Genomic DNA, 26,689 nt, shown 5'->3' with positions numbered 1-26,689 from the left:
ATTTTTTCCTTGTTAATAGGCGAATCCGCGCGAAGATCACGAACACAAGCCACAATAAAAACCAAATATAGTTACGGAATAATTAAAAGTGCCGAAAGGAGTTTAATGAAGCGATAAAATTTGGGCCGCGCTACCAACAAGCAGGTAGTGAAATCCCCAAAAGTGCATCGTTAAACACGGGGTCACAACCGGAACCACAAATGTTTTTTATTATACCGAAGCGTGCACGATTTGCGGACTGATAATGTAGTCATTAGTTCGCGCTCAGCCGGCATCGTTAAAGACAAATCCAAACTTAATTGAAGAGATCTTCCTATGCTATCGCCGGCTAACTCATCGTTGTCTTTTTGCATTTCCTTCCTTCGACTTTCCCAAACATTCCCCACTTTTCAATGACTTGCTTGTCCGTGAGTAGTGTACGACTTTAGGAATTTCAAAGCTCTTTCAAAGTAATCAGCTCGCTATCCTTTGAAATTACTGCTATTAAGAGACCTTTCTAGATGCGATAGGTAGATCCCAGATTCTTGCAAATACTAAAGTAACTAGAATTTATAGGTGCTATCGTGATGTTCTACTTACACTGTTCTACGACTCCATAGACCTGAAAACAGTCCGAAAATTGAAATCGTTTCACTCTTATTAGTGCCACACGCTTAGAAGAGGAAGTACAAATGTTTAGTTAATTATGCGATATCTCAGATACTGCGTCGCAATACTTTTCTAAAGCAGTTTGCCACGACATTACACACAAATTTATATTCATAAAAGAATTCGTGACTTTGAAATGTATATGTTGTTACTTAAACTAACCACTTTCGGTTTTTCAAATTTTGGCCAACACAACACTCCCCGACTAAAAGTAAAATATGTCAGTCGTCACAGTAAAAGAAGATAAATTCAGTTTGAATTACACAGCTTGGGAATTCACACGACGCCCTTATGGTATTATTTGTGTTTTACAGTTGGCTGAAAGTATCGATATTTGTATTTAATTTACATTTAATTTGCGATTTGTACAATAAACTGTGCATAAATTTATCAATTATCTGCTAAAGTTAAATAACAAAATTTCTGTTGCTAAAATTAATTTAGTAACACATTTTAGTATTGGGTTCAGTTATTATCGTCTGCACACCAATCTGATTATACCAAAACGCATAATTGGTAATTTGGTAAAACATCGATTTATTAACCATGATCAAACAGGTGGTTATGTTATAAGTTTTTAAACTGTCTAGACAGGAAATGTGATTTTAGTATTTACATAATAGCTTCAAACACAGTTTAATGAATAAAATTTTGTTATTTGATATGAAATATAGTGGACTACAATGCGTAAATGCATACAACATAAAATTGTAATTACAAAAACGTTTCAGAATCTCTATTTTTCATTAATTCTCACATTCTCTTTAAGTTCACCTGTGCATCACTACTGCTTTGTAGAAAAATAATTATTTTTCTGTTGCAATCCAACTTCTTTAAATACAGTGGCTCCACAAATTGTAAAATTTAATTATCCGAATTTCATTGTTAAGACAAACAGAATAACAATTTCATCAACGTTTTAGTAATTCTGGTTTAGCGTTTCGCGTTCTCCACGGTTCAAAAGTTTCGAAGATTAACTTCGTATTGAAATCACCAACGTAAACAAGCATATAGACGGACGGAAAAGAAAATCTGCATTTTCGTATCCTGCAACGTAGAAAGCGACTGAAAACCTGAAATTAGATTTCGATGGAGTCGTCCCATTGCAATGCGCTTGGGGGGATGACGAACAAGTTTACACATTCTCAGACAAATATTGCTTTTTTGTATTTCTTGATATTACGTTCTAAATTACATGTGTTTTTCGGATTACGAGTATCTGCATTCACGTTTGCTCGCATTAAGTGTGATTTTAATCTGTAATAATCTGGGGAGAATTTATGTGTTGACCTTTTTTAATTCTATTATCCCTCCAAGAAAATAAGAGTGTTGTGGAAGGATTTTGTTTGAGCTTCCAGTGTTTGAATCGATAACAAGAGAAGTGGAGCTTAAAGCTCTGCAAATAAGAGAAAACAGTATAATATTTTCGTAGTATGATCCAAATTGCCTCAATATGTACTGTTTACTTACTTGGTTTTCCATGTACGTTGTACGTGTATTGAGTCATTATTTGTTTTTGTATCGTGGGTAGTGTCATTATATCGTTATCGATATTGCAATTTATCATGATCAGGGATTGTCAACTGCGCGTTATGAGAGTCTATCAGTCAAGGGCGAGATTTTTGTTTGTTTTTGTATCGTTCTGTCCGTGACATGAAATGGAAGTTCTAGATTTTTCCTCGGTAGGGTTTAATTAGTGTCTGAGCTATTAACAAATAAAGAGTAGCGTAATTTCTCTTGTTTGCCTTTACTGCTGCATTAAATTATTTGAGAATGATTAATTCGTCTGAATATATTAGTGAATAAAGCCGAGATCCCTTTGTGCAAGGCGTTAAGTATAACAACGTAAATAGGAAAGTAAAGAGGGTAAAATTCGCGCCACGTATGTGGATTAAACTGTCTTAAGTTAGCTGCGGATTAAACGCTGTTGTATCAGTTTCGATATCTCGTAGGTTAGCTATCGCTTAACACGCTCACGTATCATCTTGTCACAAAACAGAAACATCCGTGTTGTTTTAAACATGACTTTGACTTCACTTTTTATCAAAATTCTACGACCGAAAAAGGTGTTCTTTTCATGATGCTCCCGCTACACTATTGAATAAAAAAGGGTTACGGTCAACGCAATAAAAATCTCTGACCTAGTTCTTTCGCAACTAATTTTTTTATTTTTAATTAAACCAGAAAATATTTTCACTAAACACGAAATAATTAACGTGCGCATTGTTTACGTTTGCCTACACTTGCGACTAATTCCAGTTTTAAACGAAAATTTAATTGATTTTGAACCGTAAATTTAAATTACGGATTTAGACGGTTTTAAGTGAACTGCATTTTCCGACAAATGCTTCATCTGAAATATTGTATCGGAAAAATTACGTCAGAACAGCTCGGAAAGACAATAAACTACGTTTATAGAGGCAACCGCCTCTGAAGAAACACATTTTTTATTATTTAGAAAAATTAATTTTCAGTTTACACATTCTGAACATCACAACACTCCCCACCGTAAAGTAAATTATGTTACGGAAGAAGTCATGCAATAAAGCAGAAAAATAATACATTTTTACAAGAAGCTAAAAAAGCCGGTATTATGCACAGAACACGAAACTGATAAAAATTAACGCTAACTATGTAAATATACACCACGACTGAGCAATAAATAACTTAAAAAATATTTTATTCAATTATATCATATTTCTCTACTGATGAGATCGTGTTCATACATACATTAACGGCTTGAAAATTATATTTCATTTACATATTTCCATTAAAGCTAATCTCTAAAGAGTTGCTTTATAAAATTTCTAAGTATTGATTTTGTCATTTTGGAAGTTTGCTCCCATAAACAACCCTATTACCTATCTAGCATCTAAATGGTTAAAAAAATTGTAGCTTGGGGATTGTTGTACTAAAGTTAATCGCATCCAATATGGCTCTTTGTATAAATTGCGATACGAGGCTTACTTCTAGCATTAAGCTAGCAGGATGTTTCTCAACAGTTGTGTAAAGTTGTCGGTGCGAGAATTTCCCAGTGATTGTTTAATTTGTGCAATCCGTCCATCCTTGAATTTCAACAAACTCCATATATTCAACGCTGATTATTACTGTTATCATACTAAAATTGCATCAAAACCTCGATTTAAAGTCTCGAGAACTTTTCAGCTCCTCAGCGTAACCTACTGTCTTGTTTTGCTAGCAGGGATTGTTAAAGATACGTCAAAGTTAAGAGAAGGAATGAGCGCAAAAGATTTGTTTGTAATGATCCGAATTGCTAACAGCGTTTGTATTAGTTATTGTCAAATGTGTTATACGCACCTGACAAAAGCCAAACTTATCGAGTACAACGGACTTTTGTCTTTAATAAGTAAGAGAAAGGCGTTTGGTTTGAAGTTCATGTTGACGAAAAGCGATGTTAAGAAGATGAATAATAGAATGTTTTATGCAGTGTTGTTCGCTTCCAGTTTGGAGTTACTAAACTTTATACCACTTTTCGCCCTGGAAAACATTGATATTAATCTGTTTGCAGACATTGTAACTTCAGAATTAGCGACTTTTGGTTTTTTGACGATCCTAGTGCTCGTGACTGAAAATTTTGAAATTTTTGCTACGTTATTTCAACGGTGTTTGAATCAAATGGAGATTTACTTGTCAGGTTGTGAGCAAGAATGTCCTTTTGAAGAACAATTATACAATACGAATGCCACAAAGTGCGAAAAACTGCAAGCAATGCAACGTTTATATCTGGCTATAGGAAAGTGCTTTAAATTTTGCGAAGTTATGTTTCCGGCGGATGTAATGATCACCTACATTCTAAACTCCATGATTCTTGTTCTTTTAGATGGTTATGTGTTTGTTCTTTACTTAAGAGATCGTCTAGTTTTAAATATATTTGATTGTCAAATTTTATGGAAATCGCTGCTCATAATTTTCGGTTGTTCCCTTTGCTGTATTCAAATGCGTCGTGTTCGCGCACTAGTAAAATCTCAATTCAAGTTTATTTCACGTTTTCTCATTTTTCTTCGTTGCGTTTTAGGTTGACGATCGCTTATCGTCCCTCTTTAAAATTCCAATAAGTAAGCTAAACAGAATCGAAGCTACTCAGGTATGTAAATAAACCATCAAGCGGATCATCAAACTTCCTAACTATAGTAAAAATACAAATCTTTTCGAGGAAAGCTGTAAATTTCACATTTTCAGATCGAAATGTTGATCAGGATGATCGTCGAGCAGAAACCGGAATTAAGGGTTTCGGAAATGTACACATGGGGTCCCACCATAGTACTTTCCGTAAGTACAAAAAAGAAAACTTTACGACATGTTGCTTTACTTTATGACGAATTGCAGATACTCGCCACTGGAATCACTTACATGCTTGTGGCTTTACAGTTTCGCTTATTCTGGTAACGACTATGGAACGACACGAAACTCACCATTCGAAGGAAATTGCGCGAATAGACGCTCTAGGCATTTAGGAAAAATAAACCGGGCTCATAATTTAAAGTTTAGCCCATCACAAAGTTACCCGCTCTGGGGCAAGCAATAAAACTTATAATCGTTTATAAAATAAAATAAAATAATTAGAAAGCGCTTAGACGAATCAAAACAATTTTCACGCTTTAATTGGTCCATTTCAAAGCTCTTTGAGGCATTTTTCTGTCAACATGTCGTCATAATTTGTAAGAAAATAGTTTAAATTTTGAATTAGAATGAAAATATATATTTAAATTGTGTGAAGAGATTCATTTTCAATTTGCGTACATCACAATACTCCCCGTCGAAAAGTGAAAAATGTTACCGAAGACTTCATACGAGCTCCAGTATTTTCACCGTTATAAAAAATAAATTATGCATGGCTTAATTTTGACGGAAACAATAAGTGGAAACGAGAATGAGCGTATTAGAGTGGCTTTTCGTGGGCAGCTGTAAGTGGGAATCCTGTGTTTATTAAATAACGATAGAGATTTTGTTGCAATCAGCGCGAAGGCCCAGTGAGTCGGTTAAAAGAATGATGATTGGTTTCCTAGCAATTTGAGAAAGGGAAACATTCAGTAAATAAAGCATGATAAAAGCGTTTTTTCGGTTGAATGGTGTTAAATGCTTTTGAAGGCGAAAATTGTGCGTCCGGCCCTGTAGCGTTCGACCGGTAGGGCATCAGGAATAGCGGGAATGTCGCCCAGACCGCATCCGTTGGACTATGCCGTAATTAAACGATTTGTTCGCTGTTCCATTCGACAACCGTGTTCATTAGGTCGATTAAGTTGTTGGGGTCCGTGCGATGCGATAGATACAATTACACACGACACATATGCACCCCCGGGAAGGGGGCGGCCGACCGCTGTCCGGTGCCGCTGTGACACGGACACCATAGGTATGCACTGCTGACATCTGTGCCTAACTATTTTGTAGATGATTTAATTATATGGGAGCTTCCGCTCCGATACCGTGTTTGCGGGAACGACACCGCCAACGGTGCTCATCTACCTTATGGTGAGCCGCATCCACGTATGCTGCGTGGCCGTCGCGCTAATTGCATCAACGCGATTTCATTATAGAGCGCAAAGTGAAAAAAGATGTCGCCGAGGATCATGTGACTGTCTGCTTGATTATACTAAAGTGTCTTCGAAGACTGTCCTTGTGTAAACACGGTTTTAGGTTCATCCTTGCCGCTGACGTTGGTCGTGATTGATGTGCTCAAACTGAAACTGAAACTGAAACAATCATTGCCTTAGGCTTGAAGCTCCCAAATCTCTGCGAAATAATAAAAACCGAATAAAGTTTCATACACCAAAGAACAGCCATCGAAGCGGCGAACGCAAACAATCTATTTTGCAAAAATGTATTTTGATAATATTTAAACGAAAACAATCTGAAATATTCACGACTCCACAAAGCATATATTTTTTCCCATTTGCACACCTAACGGAACAAAATGTTCAAAAACTCTCCAACTTTACATATAAGATGAAAAGTAAATATAGCGACTGGAAAAACATATCACTGATCAGTCCCTACTTTACTATATCGGTTTTGAACGGGAAAGCTTTGTCTTTTATAGGATAGAAAATTTGAAACATGCACAGGTTAAACTCGGCTCGCCACAACACTCCCCACTTTAAAGTAAAATTTAATTTTAGGTCATTCGTTTGCAATATTTATTCAATCAAGTTTGCTGTGTGTGTGTGAGGTAAGGGTTATTTTCTTCTCGTTACAAAATTTGAGTCTGCGAATAAATTCGATAAGCATTCGGGCTGTATGGAGTATCGATGATTTTTTCGACATAAAAAATTGTTAAAGCGATGAGATGTAGGCAGCGCTATAAAAACGAGTTTACCAATTTCATTTGACATAAAACTTTATGTTCTCTCTCAATTATCAGTATTCAAGGCAGGCAGAAGGAGCGGTAAAAAGAAAGAGAAACAAAGGCATTTATCAGGCTAAGTAGCTTTGCAAAGTCGAACCATTAACTGTTTGTAGTCTGGAAGAGGCGTATGTGGGTCCACAGTAAAAACGGCTCAGTTGCACACTCAACTAATGCAATTAATTACTTTTATAGCACCAATTTTTTTAATTTAACAGGATTAATTTTCGACGGCTCGAAAAGCCCTTGAATTTTACTCAAAATAAACTCTAACGTAAAAGGGTGCTTTTTGAACTAACCAACTTTAGAAAGGATTTAATCTCTTTATGATAAAGCATTTAGGTACTAATAATAAAACCACGAATCGAACGAATTGACCACCCTTTTCAATTACTAACTTTAAACGCGCTTCTCAAAAATCTACCCCATTCTGTTCGGTTATTGGATTAGGCGCACCACGTTTGAAATTACTCTTGGAGACTCGGGTTTATACACTTCGTAGAAATTTTTTAAGAGGTCATGGATTAATAGGGATCTGGTCCAAAAATTCACGACCTCGCAAGAAGCGAACCGCACAATGCAAAACGTGCCGAAGGGACCACAGAGAGATTTTTCGCCGGCATAGAGCTCATATGACACACGATCACCTGTGAAGCTCCAACCCACCGTTAATATAAAACAACGTACAGTAGAATCCAAACTATAATGAATTTGGTACATTCGCTACTCCAATACAGTATTCGTACGTTATTATAATTGCATTGCAGAGATATAACTTTACTACATGCCATACGCATTACAGCGTCATGTAGCTTTTAATATTACAAATTAGTGTAAGTAATATCACAGTAACATATCGATCTGTTACAGTAATAAATCATTCGTATTATTTTAACTTGTATGTGATATATTAATGTAACGTAAAAGCATTGATCTTTTACTTGTGAACTTTAAAGCTTGATGTATATGTTACGTATCTGTTGGACGTGTAGTTTGCCGTCTGTAAAATGCTTATTGATTTTTCTTAGTCTGATTAGTTTTATGTTTTAAGGCGCAGTAAAGTTTTAAGAATTTCGCCAGAATAAAGAGCATTCTTTGGTTCATTGAGAAGATCAGACTTTTAGCAGATGGGGTTAATGGACTCATTTAGAGCCCTAATATATTATTTAAATACTACCTTGCTTTAATTGCCATTCGAATTGAATAAGGATTAGTCGTATAAAACAGCACCTGCAACAATGCTTAATAATTTAGCTGAAATAAAATTTAGACACGTTGAGTTAATGGGTAATTTGAGAATTAATACAGCTAGTTCTCTCGTACTACATCTACACGTAACTGTGTAGTTATCTGGCGCGGTGATTTGTTACGCTGAACAGTAAAATCGAACATCATTTTACGAATTAATGGTATAAATTGAAATTAAGTTTTAAAACGAAACGAATCAATAAATTTTACGAGTTTGTTTTTATTCACGATGTATATCAGCATATAGCCGGATTAAAGGCAATTTGTGCCATATTTTTTTGAGACCAGGTCGTAAATGAACTTTTTGAATATTTTATCATCATGTACGTGTACACTTTTATTAAAACATTAGTAACGAAAGCTAATAAAGCGACAATTGAATTTTGTAATAAATTTCGGCAGATAAATTCCGAAATGGAGGGATGAAAACACGGACAGTTGCAGATTTTAACGACAACGTCGTTCATTTCATCGAGTAATGTTCTTAGAATTTTAATAAATAAAGAATTAAGTGACCATAAAACTTTTACAGCTTCGACAACAAAAAAAACTCGGTCATCAAAACATAAGTTAAGAATAGACCACACAAGCAGGTATTTTGGAGTTTGGACGTTTCGATGCATTTAATGGTAGTTTTACAAAGGCTGCTGGTTGTAAATAATTGCATAGAAAGCAGAAAGTTTTTAAGAATGGAGGAAAAAAATAAAGATTCCTTAATTATATTTTCGAGGCCATGCCACGAGCAAACATTTTTTCGAGGTTTGATCCCCGGTTAATTATTCGTCTGGAAGATGAATCGGTAATACAAGTAAATTATGGTTATCGCACAAAAGATAAAAAAATAACAATTACTTTACTGAAACATGAAATGAAGTCAGGCTGTCCGTTTTTAAATAGTGTTTTTATCTCGCTCAAAAAGCTCCAAGCGCCTCAGGCTATTAAGATCTTGAGAAGTTAAAGTACTTTTTCATTTCTCTGGTTTCGTGTATAATTTCTTATAAGTATAAAAGTATCAGGCAACAAAATAAATATCTTCTGAAAGTTTTATGTTGGAAGTTAAACCATGCAGAATTTATTGATGGTAAAATAATCTTCAAGGTAGCAAAAACAATGCACAAAAGCACTAAAACTGAAAACAACATCAAAGCCTCTTTGAACCATACTAATTACAAATATTCAAGCAGAACAAAATAATTTCGGTAGAGATGATTAATGGCAAGATTTCAATTGAGAGAAATACTTAAAATAATGACAGCGTGAAATAGGATGAGCTTCAAGTGATAATTAAGTAGCGTAAAACCCCACCATTGAATGCTCATCCTCTCAAATTTGGTATGATAAACGTGTACGCAACTTCACGCTCAGTCTCTTATACCCTTTTGAATCAAACACCGTGAAAAAATGGAAACAATTATAGTTATTTAACGTTGTTTGCACAAAAACTCGTTTCGCATTATTTACGCAAGCCGGTTTTTAGTTTTTACTTTTCCGTACATCACAACACTCCCCGCCGTAAAGTAAAATAAGTTAGAAAAGAAGTCATTTTGGCGGCGCTTAACCTCGAAACGACGTATGTAATGAAGCGAATTGTGACTGTGGCCACGTTTCGTGCTCTTTTTCTTACCGCAGCTCTGTTAATTATTTTTTGTCAATATTATTCATGCGGCGATATTTTTCAAGACACAGCTTACAGTGTGACGGCCTCCTTTCACATCGGTTGAGAAATGATAAATGACACTGTTAGTAAACAATTTTTTATTGAACACAACAACACTGCATTGATTTTGTTAAAGCCGCAAACAATTGGGCGTAACAGTTTAAATAAATTACTAAAATTTATAGTGGCGTCACATCAGGCGTCATTCTCGGTGCAATACGAGGAATTTTGCGCTGACGAGATGACGGCATATCGGTCGGGATGTAAATTCTGTAAGTACCAAGTATGCAAAATAAAAAGTTGTAGCGCCATTAATCACGAGGTAAAAGCCGGAACAAGGAGGTAAAGTGTTTATTACGAGGAAAATGTGATTGCTCTTCTGCTGTAATTCCAGAGAACGAGTGGAGGCATTATCATGTGCGTGCAATGCCTGTAAAGAAAAACTACTTAGAGAAAAAACCGTTCCGGAAACTACTTTTCAGTTAATGATATTGTTTTTGCTCGAAGACTGGAAATGGGATTTTTGCTCTTGCTCTTAAAACCGACGAGTCATTTTAATTGTGGTAAACAGATAAATTTGGCGATATTTGAAATAGTTGCATTGGTTTTCGTGGTGTGAAATATGAGGGTATTAAAGTTAAATCAAAACAGAACAGATGAGTTGGCAGGGTAAAAGCTGCTAATCAATAAGCGCAAGAAAGCTTCTTGGTGGGATGTTTTTTCGGTAATTATTTCCATTAATCAAAGACGAAATCTTTATTACTGACATATTTTGATATAACGGGTTGATTTATCAGCTGGGTTGAAATTTCCGGTTGAATCCGGCGGTTGCTTAGGAAATGTTCGTATTGTGCAAGTTGAATCTGCAACTTGATACTTTTAAACATATATATCTGGAGATGGCACGAGGAATCGAAAAGCATCCATTTGTCATTCGGGATGGCGCTACTCATGATATATGTCGGCATTCCAGGATTTATTTATTTCTACACTACACTTCTGGAAGTCTCCTTCATTTGCAAAATCGCGATCTAATTAAAGTTCACGAGCTTTTAGCACTGTGAGAGCTTTCGGTTTGCTGTTAATTCGTTTTCCCTAATTATAGGGAATAAATCTCCTCTTTGATAGTTAGCCGAAAAAGTTTGGCCGAATTGCAAGTCGCATTAAACGACCACTAAGTCTTCATTATCGTACAAACGCTGGAATTATCTTATTGTTAAGAAGCCAAGATTTCTAAGTGAGACCGCAACGTCTTATTTATCAGACATGTAATCTCGGAAGATGGACACAAACAAGAAAATCGCTCAAAAACTCTCGGAATCCTACAGCTAAACCTGAAGCGGTAGAATACACTAAATATAGCATCATTTATTTCTATTTAAAGAATGTCTAGTAAAAAAAAATTCTTGGTATCTCACAGTACGCCGAATACGAAAACGCAATCACGCGAGGGAATAATTATTCGGTCTATAGTGATTTTGTAACGATTAAAGTGTTTTCGAAAAAGCTAAAATTATGTTTTCGATGGAACTTCAAAAAGTATTAATGATTTAGTCCAACGTCGTCTGCTTCTACAATAAACACATTAATGGTGTCACCATCGACATTTTTAGCGCCTTGGCAAATATATTCCACTTCTAATGTAAACACTAAAAAAGGAAAAGACTAATGGACACAACTTTTTCAACAAACTCAACAAACTTCGTAAAACTTGGAGATAAAATAGAATTAAATAAGAAAATGCTTTAGTTTCAATCTTTCAACGTACTTTATCGAAACCTCTTTCTATCCCTTGTACACAATACCCTTGGGTATTTCCATTTTTCTTCTGAAGCCGATTAAAAAAGCTACACTCTAACTTTAATAAAAGAATTCTGTTATTGACCTTTAATTACAAAATAACTCCAGAATGCTACTGTAATTCAACAAACACGAACGAAACGGGTTGCAAACAATTGAAGTTTTAAATTTTAATTAAAATTTTGTTCTCAATTTACACTGTAATTTATCCGCATTTTATCATTTAATGGTACTTATGTTCATATCCACAATTTTACAGGAAAATAGTATTTCACTAATTTATCGCATTGTTAAATAATGTTGACGTTCTGCGAAGGCTAAAATCAATCATGATACAGTATAATCAATTACGTTCAAATTGTATGTCAGCGAAAATTCAAAAACATCATGCATTTCATCCATTAAATTTAAAAATTAAAACGACACTGTTGATATTAAACTGAAAATATATTGACATTGGGTTAATTATTTGTGACACAGTACAACCACAAATCAATCGAATGTGAATCTTAATCACCAAAAAATTTAAAATAATTTAAAACGCATACTACAAAAAAATATCACTTGTGCACTACAGTCTAGTACTATTATGTGAATTTTTGATGACTGTAAAAAAATTGTACAAAAAAGTGAAACAATTTCTTTAAGGATAGAAAGCTCTAGCATTAATTTGTTATTTTCACAAAATTTACAAAAAAAATTTCCGTATGCTTAATGAGCTACCAGCAACGTGAGCAGGTTACTAACTCCAGGGGATTAAGAAGTCTGATTTATCTAGCTCACGTTTAACCTTAAAATCATAGTTAAAACTGTTCACTAAAAGGCTTTTTTCATTTTCGAACGTGTTGCGAATGAAATAAAATTATAGTAACTCGTGAGTTCTAAACCTCAAATTTCCATTTACTACGGAAGCAAACAATACATTTTTCCGACCTTGTTACATTTAAATACCCAGCCGTAAAATACTTAGCCTTGGAAAACCCAGCGTAAATTTTCACCGATTTTTTTTATTTGAACTTCCTAGATCTCCGCCATTATCTCTATTGTCTTTGAAAAGTAATAAACCCTCATATCTCTTGTTGACAGAGTCTGTCACGACAAATTCGTAGCAAACACGATACTCTGTTGTAATCTCTCCCAAATTTTGTTCGAGCAAATAAAGCTAGTTGTTCCGTCGATACCTAAAAAGAGAACCGGAGTGAAATTTACGAAACAAAGTCTAATCAAAGCTCGAACTTAGCTATTCTGTCGAAACTCGACTCACGTCCCACTTTTACAGGTGTAGAGATCGTTAAGGTCGTCTCAGCGATGTTCTATTTCATACTTTAACGTTCGATGTGCAGTCGTAACATCCTGATCATCGTCGCTTCCAATTGATTTGTCCTATGGGCAATGTGCTCATACTAGTTTGCATGTGTCATAATCAACACTAACACAAGTGCGAATTAATATTGACTGTTAGTTATCAGCGGTAACTGATCTAATATACATACATATATTTCAAGTTGCATAAACCCGGCTGCAGCGAGATTCGTAATATACATACCACTGCCATCCGTTCAATAACTTCGGTCAAACTGTATCAGCAGTGCTTGTCAAGTGTGACTGACATGCATCCACACAAAAAATTACTACCGTATCAAAGTTTAGAACAAATATAAATTGAAATTTATAACAATGTTATTTTGTTGGACGTTTTAATCTATAGTAATCCTTACGGGTTTCTCAAATATAGTCAACATTTATCTTATGTTAGATGTGTAAACAAATAATACACACTTCGTAATATTGTATTGTCTGGAAGGAATGTATTACAACAGTACCACACCAAGTGTAAATATTAACCGATGTTTCTACTGAGGATCAGACACACCGTGCTGCCATTTGTACGACTATGATTAATTTTATAAAAATTAATTTTTTTTTATTACTCAATAATAATAAAAAATGTAATCAGATTAGTTGCTTGAGCATTAAATGTATACCAGTGCTCTTGTATTTCAAAACCTACATAAATGTGGTTTAGGTGTCTATTTAAATAATTGCAAGCGTGGACAGTGCGGGTGACATTTGCGAAAATGGGGTCACAAAAGTTACTAAAACCAGACAGTCGTTTGTGGGTTTCAGGGTCGGCTTCAAGGTGGACACTATCAAGTTGAGTCTTCTGTAATTCTCCTCACTCGGATGAATTAACTCAGACATAATCATTTTTCAATGTAAAATATGGAGCAATATAAAAATACTCTCAGTGGTCCTTCATCATCTATACAGAATTACTTCGCACATATTTTGCAAAAGCGGCATTCATTGTAGTTTCATTTTACGACCACTTTGCCTATGCTAGTCACCGTTTTCATATTTTAGCCACTTACGCAGGGTTAAAAATCCTCATATGACTTGTTTACTACTTTCGTTCCACAATAAAACTCCCAAAGCCTTTTCAGAGTGGCGCTCTGACGAAGACGGCCCCTACCAACCTGGCCATCTTTTGTGTTCATAATTTGTGCGTAAACGCAAATATTTATTTTATTTACTTAAAACTGTTTCGCTGGAAATAAATAGCGTTTTTCCCAGCATTGTTACAAGAAATATTTACACTGTAGTCGCGTTCAGACGTTCGAAAGCAACTCTGTAATTAGCCGCTTTTTTACCGACCATTACATGGAAAAATCGTCCCTTTGAATTTGTAATTCTGCTAAATACACGGCTCTTCGATAAATTTGGGGGAATTTAGGTCACCGAGGGCTGAATTAAAGTGCAAGTAAGAATTTTCTCTGTTCGCATTTTTAAATTACACTCTAAATGACATGCATTAAATTTGAGGTCTTAGTGTGTCATGAAAAAAATTGTTAATGTGTTGACGCTGCTGACAATGGACAAGAGAGGTTTTTGAACCGAGCGCACCAAAGATGCTAAATCACGGTTATTTATCAACATTAAAGCAAATTTTATATTACAATTTTTTGCGTTTCGTACTTTTAATGCATTTCCGCTGTTTGTATGTAATATTTAATTTAATGTTTTATCGTACTTCCTTGACATTGACTTTCATGCATTAATGTCATTTTAATAAATTCATTAATTTGTGAAGTGGAAATTCTATTTATGCAAAAGTAGGTCTTCCATTTCCATATGTCTACCGTCTGTTGAGGTTAAATTAGTTCAGTGTTATACTATATATTTGATTAGTGTTACATTGTACATAAAAATTTATATATAGGTGAGTCATTAAGTGTGGATTCCTCAATATCTCACTAATGATTATAAATAGAAAAAAACTCAAAAACCAAACTTAGTTCTTTTTAAATTAAACACCCTATATATCTTTGCATATTTTGATTGACCTCTTCTTGAGTTTTTTTAGGAATGGAAGGGTTCACAAAAGTCACAGAGGACCGTGCGTTTAGTGACTCACCTCCATCCTGATGACGTCATTTCAAAATTTTAACTACTCTGGTGTATTTTGTGTAGACCAAGTTCTGTTCATGGCATATTCATAAGCATCTGTTTTAAATGAGCGCCTTCAACAAAAACTACTTTTGAGTAGCGATTTTTATTTAAGTGTTTTTAAAACAAGCGTTTAGTTAAACGCTCTTCCGTCGAAGCGCAACTACAAATTAAAAAAATTAAAATGCCATAGGGAAAATTATTCAAACTATCTTCTTCCTGCGTATGTTGTCATTAAATACATATTTAGAATTTTCAGTGATTGCGCGTGCCATAAAAAATGAACGATTTTGTGACTTAAGTTGTCATTGTTAGGTTTTTACTGAGTTATCGTGTTATATGCGCAGATATGAACTGGTAATGAGTTTACATTTTTTTTTTAAATTTAGTTTATTACCCATTATTTCATACGTACGAAATGCAACAAAATAAAACGATTTTATGACCAAAGCAACATACACTTAACCGTTTTCCGATAAGAAAAATTCTTAATGGACACTTAATCTTAACTGATAATAAAATAACAATATCAAACTGTTTGCGAAAATAATCAACGTCTTTTGCTTTGCGAATAAAACTGTCTCGGTAGTTAGTCACTGATAACTACCAAGCTAATAAAACATGTTAATTGGCGATTCATAAATGGTTTTATGATAACTCAACTTAATACCTATTCTACATGTTTCACCATTTCGTGCGTACATATGTCAAACAATTTCCAACGTTTATTTATTACAATTGATTACTTCCTCAAACAATGAATTCTAACCATCGTAGGAAAGAAGCCTGTTTTCTCGACGCATCAGTGAACTGACAAAATGGTCGAAGACAACGTGATCGACGTCGACACCATGCTATGGCACGTCGGAGACTTCGGAAAATATCAGTGCATTCTGATGGTTTTGTTCAGCGTGATTAACATCTTATCAGCCTTCCACTACTTCGGTCAGACCTTCATCGGCGTGGTGCCCGACTACAAGTGCAAACTTTTGCTGGACGAAGACCCGCGCTACTTGGAAGCAGGCACGTGCTCCTACAAAATATACCAGAACGAAAGTGTTCAAGAAATACCCTGTTCGAATGGCTGGAACTACAGGAACAGCTACGGATACGTCAGCATCGTGGAAGAGGTTTGTACACAACCCCACTTTTTAAATTTACAAATTGTCTAGTACAGCTCAACTGGGTGTGCGACGACGACTGGAAACCGGCGCTTGGCCAATCAGTGTTCTTCATCGGATCGGTCATCGGGACCCTCGTGTTTGGAATTTTGGCTGACAACATCGGGCGACTTCATGTTCTGGTGGCCGCGAACATGTTCGCGTTTGTTGGCAACATTGCCACGTACTTTGCCACGAACGTCGAGGTTTTTGCCGTTTGTAGATTCGTGGCGGGGTGTGCCACAGATGCTAACTTCGTCATGATGTATATTATTGGTAAGTTTAAGAGATTAAAACTAGAAAATTTACGCTACTTAGGCTCAGTAGAACTCAGAGTGAAAGAAAATCTAATGATATTTTCTTTTTCTTAGTGATGGAATACATACGACCAAGTATGAGAACCTTCGGGCTAAATCTTTGTATTGGCGTTTTCTATTGTTTGGCGTGCATGGTGGTACCGTGGGTGGCCGTTTTGTTGCAAAACTGGAAATTCCTTCTGATAGTCATTTCAGTACCACATCTTCTGGTTCTCTTTTTCTACCTACTGGTACCAGAAAGTGCCCAATGGTTAATTAGTAAAGGGCGCACAAAAGATGCCATTCATCACTTTCAGTGGATCGCCAGAGTTAACGGGAAAAACGTCAGTAGTAAACATTTCGAGGCTTTGGAGCGGTACTATTTTCAACATGTTAGCCCTACAACTACGAACGAAAGTTTCTTAGGACTTCTGCGCACACCCAAACTTCGCAGGAAAACGCTGATTTTGATATTCAAATCGTAAGTATATTACATACTAAGTTTGTAACAAACTTTTCTTTTTGTTTTTAGAATGGTTTTGACTCTATGTTATGACGCCATCTCTAGAAACGTCAACGGTGCAGGATATTCGCCGTTTCTCGTTTTCACGATTACTTCAGCTACTATTCTTCCGGCATGTTTGTTCATTCTATTAGTTCAAGATCGCGTGGGACGCAAGGCTTTAGCTAGCGGCGCCCTTTTTCTGAGTGGCATTTTCACCGCCAGTTCTGCTATTGTTCAAGTTTTTCTTCCAACGCCTAGTGCGACCCTAATTGTGGTATTGGCCATCATTGCGAGGCTTGGTATCAACGTGGCTTACAATTCCGGTCACCAGTATGCTGTTGAATTGATACCCACGGTGGTGAGAGGACAAGGGGTTGCAGTTATCCATGTCCTAGGGTACGCCGCTAGTTTTTTCAGCCCGCAGATTCTATACCTAGCGAATATTTGGAAACCAGCACCTGAAGTCATTTTAGGAGTGTTGCTGGTTCTAGGCGCTGTCGCTTGCTTGTTTTTACCAGAAACTTTAAATCGGACTTTACCCGTGACGTTGCAAGATGGCGAAGATTTTGGAGAGGATGAGAAAATTTTTGAGTTTGCTTGTTGTAGAGCACCAACGGAAAGTACCACGGAACTAACAACTGGAAACATGCGCACGTATATGTAATTTGTAATTACAAAAGTACTAGCTAGAAGGTTAAGAATGACAGAATGTTCTGAAAGTACAATTAGGGTTAGTAAAGGTGATATAATATCGTATATCGTAGATTTGGTTGTTTTTTTCGTGTCATTAAGACTGACTACCGCAAATGTTGCATGAAACCTGAGACTTTTGTACTCAAACCAAAACAAACTTTTTGTATTTTGTCTTTTATTTTAGGTCTCTCCCTCAGTAATTTATGCAGCGGAACATCAAGCGAGCTTCGGAAATTTCACGCATTCCCCACTTTAAAAATTGTCAAAACATTTACCACATCTGCAGAAGAATGACTTGCTATAAATACAGTTCCATTTTTACAGCTGTTTGGATGGAGGGCGCGGGCTTCAAAAGCCAGAATGAAATAAACAACAATTAACATAATAGTAGTAGTAATAACCGCAATAATCTGTGAATAAAACTGGCGACTGGAGCGGTGTTCAGGGAGCGAATTCTGAAACGTTTTCACTGTGCATTTTGAGAATAATGGTTAATTTTAGAACTACTAAAACATTTCAGCTTTTGGAACTTTCGCTTCGGAAGCGCCATTGTGATCCAGCATTTCGTAAATCGGAATCGCTTGTTAACATGAAGTTTTTGTCGTAATTATAATATAATTGAAATATAAAACATAACAGAAAGTTTGTGGAGGGTGGCAGGCCTGTTTCCGCCGCTAAATGTGTTTGTTTGGTGAAAGTGTATGGAAGTTATTTCAGGAACAGCGTGTTTGAAGTGGACGTTTTTCGGTCCGTTCAACTTGATTGTTTACCTGTTTTTGTTTAAAAATGTCTAAAACTGCTTAACCGGATCTTAAAATTCGCCCAAATAAACCGTCACCTTTTGCTTGTGTTGCCGGGACGGGAATAAGATAAATTCCAGGAGTAGGAACAGCATTCATGTGCTTGTCAAAATAAGTGGAGTGTAGGCAATATATTTTTCCCTAAGTTCGTTACTGCCGTAACGCTGCAATTGCGCTACAGTTTACTAAATCAAAAGAGAAACTCCAGAATATTTTAGCCAACAATGTCGTTTCATTTCAAGTGAAATTAACTTGCCCCATCTGAACAAAATAACCGAAATTAACAATGTGTGGATAACTGGTCTGTTTAGTTATAATCGATGAACACTGGTCTGTTGAAACTTACTGCTGCTTTGCTAGAGGGTTAGCGAAAACAAATCTGTGGGCGTAAGTTCTCTGATGATAACTTTCTCGAAAAAATCGAGGTGGAAAGGCTGGAACCAATCGGGCGAAATTATTTAACCTTTCACCCTCTACGAACAAATAAATAATAAATAAAATGTTCTAAAATATTTGTTACTAATAAAAATGCATGATAGCGTGAAACAGACTCATTTAAAATTCATGAACATACTCTCCACAAAAACAAAAATGTAAAAAATTGACAGTCGATCCATTAAGGGATTTTGTTTACAGTTGATTTATTATATTATTGCACACATACATTTTGAATAAATTTATTTATTCGTTTTTAAATAACTCCGTAGTGTTTACGAATGTGAACATTATTTACACACAAATCATACATAATTCAAACCAACCAAAAATATTATTTTCACAAAGGCGACCGACATTTATTACCTAAATACTATAAACTGTTGAATAATGACGTACAGTGAACAAATATGTCAAAGGCGATTTTTTTCTTTATCACCGCTTGTACTACGCGTGCTCAATTTTTTAAGCATCAACAGCAACCATCAATTCCGAGCACAAACAACAGTTTATTGATATAGTTATGGTGCAGTCCTCTGGTCACGGGTTAAGTCGAATTGCGACTCTCCGCATAATTCGCTCTTCGCGGGAGAGAAGTGCGTTGCTTGGTGTATTCGCGTCCGTGATGGTCGTTTTGAACATAAATTGGTTAGGTACTGTTGAACTAAAAAATTATATTTCTGGCCACAATTAAATTAAACTGTTTGAATTTATTTGTGGTAAAAAGTCATAATTTTCCACATATTTTTATGGCTGCATTTTGAATAAATTATCTACATTAATCCATGAAGTGCTTACTTCCGGGCAATTTTACCTGTCATTCGTGCATGAAATTGATAAATTGTGGAAGTGAGGTGCAATGTAAATTATCTCTAATGAAATTATAAACAATTTCTGTGGGAATTAACTGTGATTATTTTACATTGTAACCATTCCACTTCGACGAAGTCGTCCTATTGCAGCAGACTGTTATTAAACATAATACAGTATAACCTCGATAATCCGAATTAATTGGTGAAAAGTTGTATTCGGATTTGCAATTTGTTCGGATCAATGAACTTTCCAAAATTTTGAAAGTAAATTGAATAACTACTTCATACATTGCTAAGAATTCCAGAAATCAACCTTAATTTTATTAAACAAATATAAAGTTTTCTTAAGCAAAAATGGATAACATGCGAAAGAAGAAGAAGAAGATGATTCGAAAAAAGTATTGTCCCTTTGTGAAAAATTCGAATTTCATACTGAGTATTCCACAAATATTGTTCCATTACCATAAATACGCTGTATTTTTTGCGTCAGCACGTCGGGACCTATATCCCTGAATTTCTTGAAAATTTTCAAAAAATTCACATTTCACTACAAATTTTTCGAAAATATTGCTTCGTGACTCTAAGCATGCTATATTTTTGGAATTAGCACGTCAAAATCTATAACCCTGAATTTTTTGAGAATATTTGGACCACTCTTTCTAAAATGAAATTTTAAACACATGCAAATTTCGTGCCATTTTCGCGATTTTCAAAATTTAACTAAATACATTTTCTTGTAAATTTCGAGCCGCAGAAGCCAATTCCGGCATTATTTCTTTCATAACTCCAACCATTTTTCCAAAATCACCGATTGAAATATCTCAATTTTTAAAAATTTCAAAAAATTACCATTTCACACCGAATTTTTCGAAAATATTGTTCAGTGACTCTGAACACGCTATATTTTTGGAATCAGCAAATTAGGATCCCCTGATTTTTTTGAGAATTTTTTAAGAATTTTTGGACCACCTTTTCAAAATTTAATTTTAAACTTTTATGCGAATTTCGAGCCATCAACGATTTTCGAGATTTAACTAAATACATTTTCTTGTAGATTTCGCGCCGCAGAAGCCAATTCCGGCATTATTTCTTTGATAATTTCAACCGTTTTTCCAAAATCGCCCGTTGAAATATCGCAATTTTCAAAAAATTCGCATTTCACACCGAATGTTTCGAAAATATTGCACCGTGACCCTAAACACGCTATATTTTGGAATCAGCACATCAAAATCTATAATCCAGATGTCTTTAAGAATTTTGCCGCAGAAGCCAATTCCGTCATTATTTGTTCGATAAATCCAACCGTTTTCCCAAAATCACCCATTGATATATCGCAATTTAAAAAAAAATGAAAAAAAGTAAAATTTCACTCCGAATATTTTGAAAATATTGCTCCCTGGGCCTAAACACGCTATATTTTTGGAATCGGCATGACAAGATCTACAACCCTGAATTTTTTGAGAATTAGTGGACGACTTTTTGAAAAATCAATTTTTCGAACGAAGAAATAGGTCTCCCGTTTCCGTTTGTCTGTCCGTCTGTCTGTCTGCCGACCCGGATTTTTATTAGACAGATAATCTCCGAAAGTAGTTGGCCGATTGTTGTCAAAAATTTTGTATTTACTTTTCTTGGGGATGTTTTAAAGTTATTATAAGTATGGTAAATTTTTGATCAAAATGTATTTGCTCATCCCCCATAAAAAACTGATGACGTCATCCCAAAATTTTGCTGAATAAATCCTATCTAAAATGTACAAAATGTTAATTCATTGGTCTTCTCTTATGTGTTGAAGAGACAAAATCATTCAAATGTCACTTTTTTCAAATACATATGCATGAATTTAATGCCACCGTTGCGTAGTGCAATGCCGTACTAGTGGTCCAATTTTTCCGAAATATAAACATAAACAAAACCGTTAAAGTTAAACAAGTACTTGGAATTAAGAATACTTGGTTCCACTGATTATCTACTTTAATATATTTCTTTTTTTTTGTATGTATTATAATGAGTATTATTAACGCGTGCAGATGATATTGCGTAATTTTTGTGTGTCAGTGCAAAATTGCAGGGTTTGTGTTCGAATTAAAGGGACATCGACTTCAACCAGCCGCTGTTCGAATTACTGGATATTCGGCTAATCATGGATTCGGATTATAGAGGTTATATTGTATTCTAAAATCAATAACAGATGTTTTCGGACGCCGAAAGGATAAATAAATAAAAAACTTGGATTGTAGGCAAAAATAAACGATTAATCGTTCGGAAAAAAGAAATTACAGTTGGCTATATTTTTCAACAGTAGTTAGTATTTTCCATATTTTGAGGTTATATTAGTTTAGACTGAAGAAAGACAGTATATAGCGCGGACATTTATATTATCTACATCGTGCCGTTTGATTCCCCGGACACTTCATTAAAAACTGCGTGCGATAACTCCGACCCTAATTTATTTGAAAATTGTTGCCCTAGACGCGTAAACATCGTTATTTATTAGGGACAATTGGAATTGCAATTTGTAAAGCGTTCTACGAATGCGTGTCCCCTAGTCTGGTCTTAACGTTGCAGAGGGTGTGGCAAACATATAATTAACACAGGCGAAAATATTGAATTAAAATTAATGCACCCTTCAGGAGCTGTCGAAAAATGCTTATGTCGTAGAAAGTAAAAAATGTTCGATTCAAACAACCATCAATCTTATCCGCCACAAGAGAGAATCTTGCTGTATAATTAACATGTCGTAAATTCCGGGCCTAAGATAGATACTGTACATGGCCGTGTTACAATTTTCGAGGTCTTTCTGCATCTTTAGCTTGACAGGTGAATTATGCCCGGGGATAAACAAAGGACAATGCGGTAAATATTTTAAATTTGTAGTTGGGGTAAGCTGTGACAAAACAAATATATTAATTAGGAGGGATGGTTAATTTTTTAATTGAAATGGGGACGTCGCTTGTAAAATTTACACCAGCCCCGATTGGATTTGCGAGGAATAAGATGAACTTATTAAGTTTTCATTCTTTATCTCTTTATAATTGATATCGATTTTAAAAGTGCGAAAATGGAAGAAAGAAACGCCGAAATCAATTTAAATTAAAACAAGAACGGACAGGATTGAAGTTGGAACAATTAATTTTCCATATAAACCGCGTTAATATTTTTTTGCTTAATAGATTGTTCGTTTCAGCCGGGCTTAAAGGCAACCAAGTTTTGACTTATTAAGAACCCACTCATGAATATTTATAATATTCCAAGTTATTTTTAGGAGTCATCAGGAAAAATTACTTCTTAATTGAATTTATGATGAATGACTTTACTAACTAATAAAAACTTATCCCCTATTTTTAATTGTATCAATAAAACTGCCAATCATTGCAATACTCTTTAGCGCGCTTTATACCCAAACAAAAATAATTTTCCTCTTTCTTTCCGTCAAACTAGCCCATTAATCATACTTGGAAAACAATCCGGAAAGTACTCAGATCTTCCGATTTGACCCACTGAACTTACACTTTTTCCTCTGTAGAGCACTCAGACTGACCTACATTTTTTTACCAAGCCAGCATCCCTTGTTTCACCGCCGTATGCACACAAACCAATCCGAGTTACGTTTTACATGTAAACTATTAATAACTGTCAACTGTTTATTAATTAAACAAAGCCCGACACGTAAAATTCGCGAATACCATAAAAATACATCCGTCGGTGTATACGCAAATGAGGCATTCTGTGTTGCCGTATAATTAAATCGGTGTGATAAAATGTAGCGAATTGAATCACGTTTCACAAACTTTGCTATCTGTAACACCCTAAGCACGCGTTTTAAATGACAAGTTTTTCTCATTATTACGTTAAATAATAGCTTCATTTACCGTAACAACAGCGAAAGCCGCGTAAAGTGTAGCCGTCGAAAAAATATGGCACACATATAATTGTATTTTTTTTACAGCTTGCTGCATAAACGGCGACATTGTTGCCTCCGAACTATGCTCGCATTCTTGCAACAACGACGTGATTATTTTTATTGTAGCATTTTTTAAAGTAATTACAACGAGCATACTTCAAAAATGCGGTCTCGACGTGCTTTATTCACTTGCACGCCAATCGAAAGAACCGGTTTGGCGTAAACCGGCCCGGGCAACCGGTTGCACGTGCGCTAGCCGGTTGCATTTGCGGTAAACCGACTGTGAGTCGAGCAGATTTGAAAGCGGCGAAATCACCCCGCCGTGTTTAGCCGCAATATTTTTGTTGTTGATTTCGCTTTTATTAAATCGTTCGATTTTTCGTACACAGCGCGATAATCTATCGGAATTCAGCGCCGACAATAAGAAACTCATTTGAGCTAACGAAGTATTTTAAAAATTTCGCCCCCGTAATATCGAACAAGGGCCCGCCAAATATATTGACGCGTTTTGTAGATCTGTATTCCTTAATTCGATGCTCGAACCTAAAGGAGGTCAATTGACTTCTGACCGTCTGGCTGGGTATTCGAGACCTTTACTGATCTTATTACATCAGCTCGTAGGTGCAAACAAATATCTTGCATTTTTTATCCTGGAACGAAAGCTGTCTTTAATATTCTGCATTTTTTGTCGCCTCGACTCATTATTAAATAACGCGGACAACAGATTCCTGGAAAGATTTTCGATGTTCTGCGAAGAGGATATAAATGATGAATTCGTCTGTATATTCCATTAACTAATATTAAGCTGTGACGTTAAGAGCTACAAAATAAAAAAGAAAAAAATCGTTCGTGGCCTTGGTGGCATTTACGGTGGGTAAACGGGCATCGTAAATAATGTTGATCGTATATAGCGGATAGGAAAACGTGCACGTTAGTTGGAAAAGATAAACACATTATCAACTACGTTAATGTGTTTTCTTAAAGCTGAATCTTCTATCGAGGGGAATTAAACCTATTTTACAAAACAAAACTTTGATACGGTAGACCCCTCTAGTGAAATATGGCGAGGGACGCTATAAATAGGGACGTGTAAAATGGTTTTTAGACTAAATCGGCTATTTTAAGGCGCAGGAGACGGCACGACATGATAGAGGACCATTTAACGCAGAGGTTGCCGCTGAGCCTTATTTGGAAAAAAATCTTGCTGCTGCTGCTGTTTTTGTTTTTCTTTCTTTCTTATTTTATTTACTATCAGAATAGTAACCCTAACGACGTCCAACTATTACAATTATTGCGTAAAATCAATTGCGGTCAAGATTACTTTACCATTTTATCAATGTTTACACCAAAAGAATCAAAGTGCAGAATTTGTTTATTGTTTAGTTGTGGTGTTTGGACAGCAGCTGTCATTGTCCAATTATCCACCGTATTATCAAAATAAACATCAAGAACTCACATTTGTTTTAGGCAGACTATGTATTAAGCCGTCACAAATCCACAATTTTTGCTGTCTGCCACTTGAAATCCGAATAAAATGGCATACACCTGCACTCGTGGTTTATGAATCCGTATTGATTTTTTTGTCGTGCTTGTTATTTTATTTTATTTTATTCTAACTCAGTAGTGTGTCACCTAAAGCGTCATGTAGTTTTAAGAAAGTACAGAATTTTTATAAATGATTATAGGGTCGCTGTAGGTCATGTAAACGTGTCGCCGCTCAGATTTGAATCATACTAAATGCTCAAGGACGTATGACAAAGACCACACGCGTCTGGTTGCCTAAATGCTTCATATCTTTTAAAAAATAAAACTAATTCATTACAATAACAAGAAACTAATTTATTGCAGTTAAACATCACAGTTGTGGGGGCTGGCAAGTCCCAGAAAATTGTATAGTATTTGTATATTTGTATATAATCTGTATTTAATTACTTCCAACCAGTCAACCCCGAAACTTTCTCTTCGTCCACCTGCATGTCGTAAAACCTATCTTTCCTAGAACTCTTTTGATACAACCGTTTTCACCGCTTTCTACCGACCTTTTTTTTCATTTCAAATTCACAAACTCCAAGACTTTTCCCTCATCTGCCGAACCGACAACATCAAAATAAATACGCCAAAACGCAAGCACTGTTTCAAGCACCTGGTCACTCCACACAGTAAATGTTGAAAATGTTCACCATTTTGTTCAAGTCACATGTTGACTCTCCTTTTAATTTCAAAAATGTTCTGTAATTCTTTCATCAATGTCCATTGTTAAATTTCATGTTGTCACAGGAACTCCTAACCGCTGAGGAAGTTTTCAAAGATGTTTGCGGATCCTGCTCAAGTTGTGTCAAATCATCAACAACTTCCTCAGACACTGAAGGTCTTCCACGAGATTTCTCTTTGTTGACACTCCCAGTTCGAACAAATCTGTTGAAAAACGTTAATAAAAACGACGCGCTTTAAATAACACGTTACAAATGATATCAATGACAGGTGTGAACTGTCAAAATGAGGCATAATTTCAGCGAAGCAGGATTTTTGATGACGTTGGTCTGGAGTGCGCCAGGAGCGAAAATTGGCCCATTGTTGTTCGTTAGTTATAAATGATGTCGTAATAAAATTAATTGAGTGGAAAATGAGTCCAACTGTTTAAAATGTAAAACAAAACATTACAGGCTGCATGCGATATTGATTAGAGCTTATTGGAAAATGATATTTTGCGGCTCTAATCTAGCTAATGTACAATTTGACTTGCACTGTAAATTCATAGACGTCAATTAAAGATAAATAAATTAGTGGAAAGCGTGAAGGATAAAATATTTGGAACAGCCGTTGAAATAAATGATTAGAGGCGTTAATGCTGTTGTCAGGTTTAAGACGAACTTCTCCGGCGATATATTAACAAGATTATTAGTTTAGATCTCCATAATAAATAGAA

The 26,689-nt window shown here is 35.5% G+C and overlaps 1 protein-coding gene and 1 long non-coding RNA gene across 2 annotated transcripts; one reads left to right on the top strand and one right to left on the bottom strand.

Moving 5' to 3' along the window:
* Positions 1-10,059: 10,059 nt before the first annotated feature.
* LOC135141528 (uncharacterized) lies at positions 10,060-13,335 on the bottom strand. The gene is made up of 3 exons (XR_010282395.1): positions 13,208-13,335; positions 12,951-13,143; positions 10,060-12,895 (listed from the first exon to the last, which is right to left on the bottom strand). It is a non-coding gene; the product is annotated as an uncharacterized LOC135141528 (long non-coding RNA).
* A 985-nt stretch (positions 13,336-14,320) lies between these two features.
* Positions 14,321-17,885, top strand: LOC135141426 (organic cation transporter-like protein). Its single transcript, XM_064072521.1, has 5 exons — positions 14,321-14,475; positions 15,939-16,291; positions 16,339-16,597; positions 16,693-17,098; positions 17,150-17,885. The coding sequence occupies exons 2-5, from the start codon at positions 15,980-15,982 to the stop codon at positions 17,784-17,786; spliced, it is 1,614 nt and encodes a 537-aa protein (XP_063928591.1). The 5' UTR covers positions 14,321-14,475; positions 15,939-15,979; the 3' UTR covers positions 17,787-17,885.
* The last annotated feature ends 8,804 nt before the right edge of the window (positions 17,886-26,689 follow it).

This window comes from Zophobas morio, unplaced genomic scaffold (assembly GCF_036711695.1).
Source record: "Zophobas morio isolate AGI-343-1 ecotype UQ-CSIRO unplaced genomic scaffold, CSIRO_AGI_Zmor_V1 ptg000044l, whole genome shotgun sequence".
Classification (NCBI taxonomy): domain Eukaryota; kingdom Metazoa; phylum Arthropoda; class Insecta; order Coleoptera; family Tenebrionidae; genus Zophobas; species Zophobas morio.
This window is presented reverse-complemented; position numbering and strand designations above follow the sequence as displayed.